Raw genomic sequence first — 12,485 nt, forward strand, 5'->3', positions numbered from 1 at the left:
ACAGAACGAACAATTGGTATCATATATGAGGCAGTGAGAAGCAAAGGGATGTAAGTGGACATTTTCAAGTTTTGAATAAAACGCGTTTAAAGATAACATCCTAGGTAGGCTTTCATTGATTTTCTTTTCTAAATCATGCTGTATAGAAGCAACTACCAGGTCTACTAGTACCATCTCTTGCCCCAAGGTAGAGAAGAGGTTCACCAACCATTTGTATCAACCGTTTGTACTGGTTATCTCCAAATTTTTAATTTTGCCGCTGACACCCCTTTGCTTCTCACTGCATCATATGTAATAGATGGAAGATACCTGCTTGATCATATTTTTGGTTCTGTAAGCTTCAAGGAAATATGCCAGCAATGCAGTGTATAGGTCACTTGTAAGTATGGGAATGCTATTGTCATTTTTGATGGGTGCAAAAAAAGCACCACAGAAACATAATCTGTGTCTTATTACAACAGCCAAGCTCTAGAAGACTTTCTGCGCCTCAAATCTTGTGCTTGCTCTGAGGGGTTCATTGGATATAGTGAGTGTTTGAAAAGTCTGAAAGTGGACTGAAGTGTGCAACTATTTGCACAAACTGTGCTAGACATAACTGCAACAATAACGATTTTGCTGAGAATCTAGATTCCAAAAAACATTTTGATAACGAAGACTTTTTGTTGCAAGCTTAGGAGAAATCATTTGAAAGCAAAAAACAGTTCAGCGTGATTTTCTGGCCATTGAATCAAATGTGCACCATCAGGGGGGGGGGAGGATAATATTTTAGTATATAATTTCGTTTTGGGAGGTGAGCTACTGTTCTTATGGGGTGGACAGTCCTGATTTAATGCATTTTAGATTTGCATGAAATAATACTTCTACTTGAAATAAAGGGGGGGGGGGTTGAGTATTTATTTTATTTTGCGGAGGGGGGGTGCTGTAGCTTTGAGAGGAGGTGCCCCATCGCTCTTGGAGGATGGACACACTTGATTTCTAACTTTAACAGCATAAAATAATGTTTCCATATGAAATGTATGGAGGGGGGTTCGGGGGGTACTGCTTCGTTTTACGGGGATAGGGGGGCTCTGTAGCATTGATGGGTTATGTCATCCCTCTTGGGGGTCAAACACCTTTAATTTCATGCTTTTAAATTTAGTATAACATAATATTCTCACTTTAAATTTACTCTAAAAATTCTGGAAAAATACCCAAAACAGCAATTTTTAGATGCCCCCCATTCAAAAACCCGACGCACAATGGGGGTGGGACTTTTTGCCTGTTCTTATTGGAAGGGTAATAAACAATTTGCACCAGGTTTAGCTTTTTTTTTTGGATGTTTGGGTCCGACCCCTATTTTTACTGTACTATAACTGTCGTGCTTTCGTTTCTAAATGAATACTATTTTGTTCTTTATACTTATTGCTATTTCAGTTTCATGAGTAAGGAAGAAGCTAGATTTTTAATCACGTCAAAAATGTGTGTTTTAAATTCTTCCACTTAAAACAGAAAACAAATGCAGGTAACGATTGTTTCTCATAATTATTACTGACCCAAGCAATGCCGGGTGTTTTTGCTAGTATTGTATAAAATTAATTTCTGTTTTAAGTCTGTATGATAAAATGAAGCTGATTATAATGAAAGCAAAAATAGTTATCTAACTACAATGTGCAATTTAAAAATAATTAATTCATTCAGCAAATCAGTTATGCTGTAGTAGAAAATTTATAGCACCATTATAATTTTTACTCGCAATGTGAGTGAAGTATGCAACTAGACAAAATAAGATTTTTAAATCTAGACTCTTCTTCTTCTCCCTTCCCCTAATAACATGACAAATCATAAAATAGCCATGTTTACAAGACTTTTGCACCTCCCAAATCCCTGCTCCAGCTCCGGGAAAAAAAAAAACGGCTGGAAAATTCCCTGTTTACATGTAAAAAGAGGTTGTTCATTGTACAAGAGAAAGTGGTTTTTATCCAGCATCCTTAACTGCTATACCCAGCAAGAAGACGAACATGTTTTGAGTAATGCATTTTGGGTAAAAACTCTGAATTTACTCCAGAAGGAAGCAGAAGGAAGAAAAATCCATTCACCCGGTAAATAACCGGAATGCAGTGAAAAGCAGGTTATTTGCAGGGTCGAAAGTGCCCATGTAAATGCAGCTAATGGGAGAATTCTGTTTTTGTGTGAGGAGAAAAAACCTGAGTTAAGGAGTTTATAACTCCTAAAGAGAACATAAGAATAATTTTTCCAAGAGGACGTAATAAAAATTCAGAAAAAAAAAAAAAAAAAAAAAAGACTCACATAACATTTTTAGAAAAAGGAATAAAAAGTTTCAAGTTTTTTTTATGCAGCACTTAAGATTGCTTTGTTGAGATTTATAATGATATTGCTGAGATCTGCCAAGTACTTTCCCCGAGTCCCTTTTATATTAGATTTCAATTAGATCTGTCAAGCGTACCTTTTTTTCTCTTTTTCATAAAAAAATTATTTGATCAAAATGATGAAAAATCCCAACATTTGAGAAAATATTAATCCAAAGAATTAAATATTCTGTTTGAAAATGACATAATACAGAACTGAAATTTAAGACCAATCGTTGAATGACTAGTAACAATTTTGAAAGACATATACTTTGTTGATTAAATTTTGTGAAAACCACATTTCAGTGACTGCCACTTTTCTAAAGGAAGGTTTTTGAAATCATTATTTTTGTAAAACCTGCATTTAGTAACATAACCTGGTTAGACACTTGTACTAGCAAAAATACCCGGCAATGCCTGGGTCAGTAATAACTGTGAGAAACAATCGCTACTTTCTTTCGTTCTCAAAACACACCGCTTTGACGTGATTAAAAATCGAGCTTCTTCCATACCCATAAAAGTGAAATAGCAATTAGTATAAAGAACGAACGAGTATTCATTTAGAAACGAAAGCATGAATTTAAGCATATGAAAATATGAAGAATTTCAAAAATATGAACTAACAAAAACAAAGATCACTAAAAAAAACGTGCACTTTGTTTAATTAAATAGTACACACATACAAAAAAAAGCTCTGTACTTTGTTTCCCTAAGTGTTCAAAAAGTAGAGTTTCCAAATGTTGAAATGACTTTAAACTCATGTTTGCTCTGGAGAAGCCTTGATTCAAAATTTTCATTATGATTACTTTTAATATTTTACTCAATTAAACTTTTATACTTTTTATATTTAATCATTTAATGGGGAAAGTACATGAAATTTACTGTTTTCCATCATAACTTTTTCCAACTAAGTTTTTTAGTAATAAATTATAGCCTAAGTTGCTTCCTGATAATGTAGCTATCTATGGTGAAAAAATGGTTAAAATCCGTCCTGTAGTTTTGAAGTTTACCCCGTGCATACAGTAGTAGCCATTTATGTATATAGATTATACTGAGTTCACATATATCAAGCAATTTGAGTCAATAAATCAAATGACTTCATTACCAATTATTTTAATCAACAGCCAGTGCTGTAAACAAATCAGTTCTAAAATGATACAACTCACTGAACGCATAACTTACCAATGCTAGGATTTCGCCATGCATATGCTGTTAAAACCCTTCGAAGAACATCAATACCAAGATCTGACTGAAAGGCAGAATGCTCAGGCAGAGACCGATGCAAGTCGCGTTCTATTTCATCTGCAGCTATACTGGGCTTGCCTTGACTTTGTTCAACCAGCCATTCGTAATATCCTGGATATACATTCAGCTTGAAAGAAAGAATTAAAATGAGCAAAAAGTAAAGATAAATATCATTAATTCCCAATTTGTATTATAAAACTCTATACTTATGGTATCCCTATATTTATGGTTCAACTTTTATGAGTAGGTAAAAAACGTATGGTTGAAAGAGAGGAAAAAAAAAGAAAAGCAAGAAATGCTGAGGAAATGAAGGAAAAAAGCTCTTTACTTCTTCTTTACTAATACTAAAGCTGAAAGTCTCTCTGTCTGGATGTCTGTGAGCGCCTAGACCGTTCGGCCAATTTTCATGAAATTTGTCACAAGGTTAGTTTGTAGCATGGGGGTGTGCACCTCCAAGCGATTTTTAAAAAACTTGATTTTGTTCTTTTTCTATTTCAATTTTAAGAACATTTTCTGGAGCAAAATTATCATAAGATGGACGAGTAAATTACAAAATTATCATGACATTGAATGAGAGAGCGAATGAACATAGCCAATTGGCGAGAAATTCGTCATCCATTATTTGTAAATTTACGGGCGAACCGATTGACCTTTTAGTTTTCAACTACGGGCAAAGCCGTGCAGGTACCACTAGTTACTAATAATAAAGCTGAAAGTCTGGATCTGTCTGGATGTCTCGTTGTCAATATGTCTGGATCTCTGTGATGTGCATAGCTCCTAGACTGTTCAGCTAATTTTCATGAAATTTGGCACAAAATTAGTTTGTAGCATGAGAGTGTGTACCTCAAAGGGATTTTTTGAAAATTCGATTTTGTTCTTTTCCTATTTCAATTTTAAGAACATTTTACCGAATTAATTATCATAACATGGACGAGCAAATTGCCATAACATGGACTAGAAAATTACCATAACACAGATGAGCAAACTACCATAACATGGGTGAGCAAATTAACATAGCAAATTGGCGAGAAATTCGTCATCCATTATTTGTAAATATACAGGCGAACCAAATGAACTTTTAATTTTCTACTATGAGCAAAGCCGTGCGGGTACACTAGTACATAATATTATGATAAGTGTTTAAAAGAATTTCTGCCAGCATCAATAGAGCCATGGGAAGGTAAAGCAGTAACTGCAATTTGTCCATTTTTCTTTATTTTTTGCATTTTTTGTCATTTATTGTACTTTAGCTTTACTGTAAAAGCTTGCGAAATTACCTCAAATTCAAGCATTTCATTTTGTTAGTGTAGAATCCAAAACGCGTTTCTTCAAATATCTCAAAACCTCATTTCAGCAGATACTGCACTTTATCCACCCACAGCTGAATACTGGTTCAGTAGCATGTAGCAAGTGATTGGCATATTCTAGGGGGTTCAAAAAGTTTTTGAGTGAAGTGTCACTTACATAACAGGCAGTAGTGAATAGACTGCGGTAAACCCAGTCCCCCCTCTCCTCCGCCCTTTTTAACCACCTTGCGGTTGGCCAGTCCCAGAATTACATGTTAAATGGACGAGATATCTCGTCAAGAACTGCAAGGTGATTAAAGATTAATTTTTTTAAAACTTAGTGTTATTTTTTCAGAGTGCAGCCCCAGGTGTTTTGTGTCCCCCCCCCCTCGCACTCCAGGGGTGCTATGTATATCACTGAAGGAAACTATTAAAGAGTCGCATACTCAAGTACACAGCTGATGTAAATTATAATAGTGGTGCAAAAATAATACAAGAGTTCTAAGAAATGAACCTCTTTTGAAAATCAACTTGGATTTCTGTTGATGAATGAAACAATTTTTTTTAGAATAGAAAATTGTGAAATACAATCTGCAATTTTGAAATTGGCTCGTATTGCTTTGGAAGATCAATACATTATGCATTTGTTGTATCTGATCATACGAGGGTTGATCCAAAAGTAAGGTTCCCATCAATTTTACAAATTACAGCACTGTCTATTCTCATTGAAATTTACATTGTTGGAAAGAGAAAACATTTCTCTATTTTTATACATATTTGACATCTTTTTATGTGCATTGTCGTAGACGGTGCCCTAACTTCTGTATTGAGTGTCACAGAATTCCATCGCCAACCCGTTGAGGAAACGTCACTGCAATCAAGAACGAAGTGGTTTGTTGACTGTCATGTTCCTCTCTCCTTACAGTCTGGAGCTCAAGTCTAGTGATTACCACTTGTTTCCTTACTCGTAAGTTTGAGAAACACTTTGATGAGCGACGTTTCCGGAGAGACGACAAAGTAAAAAAAAGGGGTGAAAGGCTTCCTCAACGGGTTGGTGGTGGAATTCTGTGACACTCGGTAGAGAAGTTAGGGCACTGCCGACAATAATGCACAGAAAAAGATAGCGAATATGTATAAAAATAGAGAAACGTTTTTCTTTCCAACAATGTAAACTTCAATGAGAAAAGACAGTGCTGTATATTTGTAAAATTGATGGGAACCTTACTTTTGGACCGGCCCTTATATGTATTAGATAAGGGAGCATTTCTTACAGTGGTGCAGCAGGGGATTTGGGGGTCAACGCAACTCCCCATAACGATTGGTTTTAATATATATAGCCAAGTTCTAATATGGTAGCCTATATGCAAGTAAGGACTGTTACAACCCCTCCCCCCCCCCTTCCGAGAAGATAACTTCTGGCTGCATTAGTGATTTCTCTTATAACAATACAGGCTTGAGAAGGATAAGTGCAAGTGGAAAAACAAGATATGCATGAGGCCAACTCAAATTATTCAAGCAAGGGAAGCACAATGAATAATTTCTTCCTAAAAACCGAAAAACACAACTCTGAAGGGTAAAAGATTTGAAGAAGCCAGTTTAGTTTACTACAGACAAATCATGATTTCAACAAATATAAATACAATAGACACTGAATGTCAGCTTTTAAAAGATCTAATATAAAGACAATTTTTAAAAGTAAGTAATTTATGGCATAATTCATGATGCTGACTTAATTTTATTTTAAATTAGCAGTATTCACACGGCGATGCCTAGGCTAATAATTTAAAGTATGTCTGTTGAATAAAAACGCTCCTAGCCCCCCCCCCCTCCCCAAACCCTTTTGATGTGAAATGATAATTTTTTGTCAACAAAAATGCTTACACGCTTTTTCAAAAAACCTATTAATGTCTCTTTGGAATTTAATACTATTTGCCAAAACACATAAAAAGATTAACAGTAACTTTAAAACTCTAAGCAATCCTCTACGTGTAAAGTTCACCGCTTAACGCCCCAAAAAAAACCACGCTACTGTAACCCTGCCCTTTAGCAAGTGAAGCAGATTTTTTTCTGCAATTTAAAAAGGTTTCGCCAAATAAACAATACTATAATAAAAACTTTATAACGAACAATTGAAATTGAATATTACGACAAATTAAATTATTTACTTAGATAAGTAACTATCTTCAACTATAAGAACAAAAACAAATGTTGAAGGAAAAAAGAAAACAAAACCCAATAGAAAAATCCTACAAGATCAAAAATCAGTTTGCTGTAGAGGTGCTGTAGAGGTTTAATAAGAATAATTTCTCAACATCTTGGCATTATAGTAGGACAAAAATTGATAATATATAACACTAGAGGACCCGACAGACGTTGTTCTGTTCAAACTCTGTAAATTGAGAAGTTAAAAAATTTCCATAAACTATCAAGTGTTTGAAACGTCTAGTTGAAAAAGATCAGTAAAAAGAAAATGTTTTAAGCTGATTGGTATCAGAATGCATATATTTATTACTACTTGATTTATCTAATGCCCACTCAGCAGTTGTTTTATTAACTATTTTCCCTCCCGTACTTGATGGTTTGTTCCTTCAGCCATACTCAAAGGATAAAAAGCGTCCTCAGATATTAAATGTAAAAAACTAACTACAGATCTAGAACAAACGGGAAATCCCACTGCAACATCCCCCATATGAAAAAGAATAAAACAATCGGAAGGATATCGTTTAAAAAAAATGAAAAGGGTAAAAACAGTTCTCTGAATAAGCAAAAATCACTCATCCCTCCTCCCGATTTAAAATAAACACATTCTTCAACTAAAAACTCTTTAAAAACTAAAAACAATTCTTTGAAATTTGAAATAATTCAGAAAATAAACAAAAAATACAATAAATGAAATTAACAGTAGCTTTAAAATGTTAACAAATGATCACGCAAATCTATTGTTTATAGCCAAAGTCGCCAAGTCACCACGTTACTGTAATCCAGCCAATCAGTGAGCGAAGCCAACTCCGACTGATTAGCAGTCCGATCTTTTAAAAAACGATTTTAACTTTTTATATTGCCTAATTTGTTCTTTCCACCAAAGATAAAGATCTTCCACTGCACTGATCTTTTGTGTACAGAACTACCCTGTTGTAACTTATCTGGACGAAAATAAAATTTGTTTCGTCTTTAAATTCCATCATCTTTTCCTTTAATAATGTACTGATTAGTTGGATAATCTTTAAAGTATTCTTGACGTTGGTGCCAAAACTCGGATTTCAGCCGAGAAACAAATGTTGCTAGGTACAGTACTTTCTGATCATTTGGTTAGGAAAACCTAAAGCACCTATCCGGTCACATGGTTCAACTACGACGACAGAATACACGTTTAGCGTGAACCTTGCAGCAGGGGCGGCATTTCACCATTTCATTTGGGGGGTCGAATTTCTTAAATATGTATAACCCCAAAGCGTAACCAAACACACATTAGCTAACAAGAAATTGTCATAAAATCGGTTTAGTATGAATAAAATTAGTGTTTAGAAACAATTAAAATTTTGATTCATTGACTAAAAAGTTATCATACAAAATATCTCGCTACTAAAGTTTTTATACCTTTTGGAAAAGTTATAATGCATGATTTTTGGAATTCGGAAGAGAAGGGAATCGTGTTATTAATCTATAGCGCCCAATGTCGTGCTGTTTTGCCAGTTCAGTTAAATGGAAAAGTCCCCCCCCCCCTTTGTGCTCCGAAAATATTTCTCTAACCTCCTGAGACATAAAAAAAAATCTTTCTCTACTAGCTAAGCTGATTGTAATAGTTAAAAAATAATTGAAGTAACACAAAGTTATGTATGAAAACACTTATCATATCTTGCTCTTCAAAATCACCCAGGCTACTTCAAAAACTGTGAGGGGCTTAAACTTTTCATCATTGAATAATCTAGTCATGTCGGCGCTCTCAGCTTCAATGAGATATCATCTGCCTCCAGCTCTGTTATTCACTATTGCCAACTCATGAGTTCATAACAAGGACGAAACTGCAGTCTCTGGATGTGAAAACTATTCTGTCGGTATACTGCTTGTAATTTTTCTTGCCTCATGCTAAAAATTTTACTCACAGTTGAAACATTTTATTTTTCGTTTTCAAAATCCAATCCAAATAACCATAATCCCAGGCAACCATACAGAAAAATAATTATCATCAAATCTTGTGTTAATTTCATTCGAAACTGAATCTATTACTTCATACAAAATATTCAAAAATCAATGTTTGACTTCACATCATCATGTGGATTTTTTTTTTTTTTTTTTTTTTTTACGCCTTTTTAAAATTGGCTCGGAGGAAGAATTTTTAGAATTTTTTTGAAAAATTTCACGATTGATTGAAATATACATCTATGAAAAATCTATTTTCAGTTTCAAATTGTAGATTGAACTGTGGTAGTATGGTGCACAGATCAATTGTAGATTGAACTGTGGTTTGAATAGTCGAGTAGCGGATTGAAGATATAGATTTTGATAGAGTAAAGCATTTTTCAAAAACCTTTTCCCGATGCAAACAAATTTTATAAAAATTTAAACGAAGTCATACATGCTAAAAGGCATGAGCTTTTTCACCATGGAAAGAATCGTTTTTCAATAATTCTTCCAGTCGTCAAATCACTGCTTTGAAGTTATAGAGAAATGTTTTTATCATTTTAACTCTTGAAGATTATCTTGTGTCACTCCGCGATTGCATAATTATAGAGCCCCATAAAAGGTATTTGGTTGATATGTCTTTTTTATTCAATAATCACATGCATTTTTAAGAAGTTTCTATGAAAGCATTATAGTGTATTGAGCAGCTGAAACGTGTTTCTAGCAGAAGAAAGCGATGAACACTCATTAAATAAATAATACACTTAAAAAATGAGCGTAAAAGTGAATGTAAAATATCAAGGAATTTTCTTGTGAAAACCTTGCAGCCACACCACTTTGCACGGCCTCTCCGTTGTTGTTACACTGGGCACACAAGTATGAAATATTTGGCCTATATGAGGAAATGTCTTCTTTAGTTAAAATTAACCATGGTTCTGTATCAATTTTCTATGTTCTGAAAAAGCCGAAAATACTTCATGAATTTCTAAGTCATCATCCAAATAAGGAAAAACACTTTTTCTAGTCTGAGAATGTGTCAAGTTTCATCAAATAGTTGCTGAGAACCAGTGAGCTTTCCTTTGATGAACATCGATTTCCGACTTACATAAATTGAATTCACTCATTTTCTATCATTTTGCTCAAAAAATTTGGGGGTGCGACCGCCCCCTCTTGACCCCCCTACTTGCCGCCCCAGCCTTTCAGTACTTTAATTTAAAATATATCATGGGACCTAAAATCATTGCTTTCAAGAGAAAAATGAAGGCTTCACTCTCTCTCTCTCTCTGCGTTTTATCTATTCTCAGTTGACATATCACAGTAGGAAATTTCATTATAAAAAGTTGAGTTATCTTTCTTATTGTTCTTTGGCAACGGCTTAAATATTTATTTCAGTTCTCGCTCAACAATAGGTTAAAATAAACACTAATCATTTGGGAGATATAACCATCCAATGTTTAAATTAATTAATTAATTAGCAAAAACGTTTCCGATTCGATCCATCGCGCTTCGAAACCATGTTTGCCACAACTTAATTACACACAAAAAATTTGATCAAAATCGGTCCAGCCGTTTAAAAGCCTTATGGTGACAAACGTAAGCACAGAAGATTTTTATATATTAAGACAAGCACCGATTAATACAAACTAGTTATAGTAATAAAGAAATATTTTCAAACTGAATGAAACTAAAAGTAAATTTACATCAAACGAGCTGATGTAGGCATCACATGACTTCCTTTTACTCCAATTTAATGTCATTTCCCCATTATTGATAATTTTAATGTGATTCAATAGTTTACTTTCTAAATATCACCAACAGTGGTCAAATTAAAACAGTTTAAAAAAGAAAAAAAATCGCCAAATGTGTCGCCAAGTTGGTGACAAACCATGGCGACCAAAGACTGGCGATATATCGCCAAGTGTCCGCCAAATTATTACACCATATCAAAATTAACAATGATTTCCCCCCAAAAAAGGAGCAAAAGACCCCTTTAGAAAACCCGAATGCAACCAAAAAGGGAGGTGCAGAACTAGACCTCACTTTTTGTCTACGTACCAAATTTCAACTTTCTATGAATTACCGTTCTTGGGTTATGCGACTATCATACCCACATACGCACATATATATACGTACATACTGATGTCACAAGAAAATTAGTTGTAATTAACTCGGGAATCGTCTTTATGGATATTTCGCGTGTCTATACGTTCTTAGGCACTTATCCATGTGTGGTCGATTCGAAAAAAAAAAAAAAAAAAAAAAACTCAATATTCATTCAGGGGTGAGTAAAATGGAAATTAAGGTCAATTTTTGAGTGAAAATTTTTTTGCGAATACAATACTTCCTTTTTTGTAAAAGGAAGTAAAAAGAATCTAGGAAAAAAATGTATCATAGCACTTACCGTCAGTTGAATGATGAGAAAAAGTTGTGCTAATTATTTTAAAAAGACAAAATTAATTCTAACAATTATTTTTAAGAGCAAGAAATATATGTTGTACTGTTAATTAATAATTAAACACAAATTGTAAGTAATAGAGGGACGACTTGTTGGGGGAAATCGATAAGTAACCCTGAATATTGGTGTTGACAGTTTGGAGAAAAAGAAGTTTATTTACTTTGTCCCTCAGAAGCGCATTTTTCTTTTCGCAGACTATCCCACTAGTCAGAGAAACATCTCTTTCCGATGGAACAGAAGTTGCTACCACTATCAAGAACTTTAAAGCAATTTTTACCAGCTCTGAATTTTTATAGTTATAATTTTCACCGTAGTAACATATCGGATTTTCCTTAAGTTTAAGAACTAGAGCCTTGAAATAGACTGCAAGTTCTGGCACCAGACTACCAGTGTCAGGTTCTTCCAATAGCTAGGGCCTCTTCCTCACTCTCTAGTTAATCTTCTATTATCGTGTAGTGATCTTCCCAAAAATCATCCGCTACACAGAAAAAATGATCTTATAATATGGGTGCAAAAAAATGATTTGTTATTTTTTTTGGCAACTCCATAAGTAAACTAGCGAGAAAAATGGAGCAAATTTTATGATAATTTTTAATTAAAATGCAAAAACATCAACATCGGAAAAACATTGAAACCAAAACATCGATGGTTCAAAAATATCGAATGTAAAACATCAATGTTAAAAAAATTGATGTTTTGACAAAAATATCGATGTCTCCAAAACATCAACATCAATATCGCACCCCTAGTTTGCTGACCACAACAATCCCACAATAGCATAGCGTCTGAGCCGCGAGGCAAGGTTCCTTGCAGCTATTGACACTGTCGGCCAGTGCCCTCTCGATGAATTAACTTACCCCACTATCTATTATCAATTCATAGAACTAAACATTTAATTTGCAATTACAAATATTTCAGTTAATCTGATTAAAAAAAAAGTCTATAGCCTCCTCAATAAATAAACTATTCAACACAAAAAGAATTTTTCAATTTGAACCAGTAGTTTCTGAGAAATTAGCGCATTCGAACAAA

The 12,485-nt window shown here is 34.2% G+C and overlaps 1 protein-coding gene across 1 annotated transcript in view; it reads right to left on the bottom strand.

Moving 5' to 3' along the window:
* LOC129225778 (TBC1 domain family member 9-like) overlaps nucleotides 1-12,485 on the bottom strand; it is an 89,339-nt gene that overhangs the window by 44,684 nt on the left and 32,170 nt on the right. Inside the window, 1 exon segment of the mRNA XM_054860287.1 lies at nucleotides 3,528-3,717. Coding sequence (XP_054716262.1) covers nucleotides 3,528-3,717 — 190 coding nt within the window.

This window comes from Uloborus diversus, chromosome 7, assembly GCF_026930045.1.
Source record: "Uloborus diversus isolate 005 chromosome 7, Udiv.v.3.1, whole genome shotgun sequence".
In the NCBI taxonomy this organism is placed as follows: Eukaryota; Metazoa; Arthropoda; class Arachnida; order Araneae; family Uloboridae; genus Uloborus; species Uloborus diversus.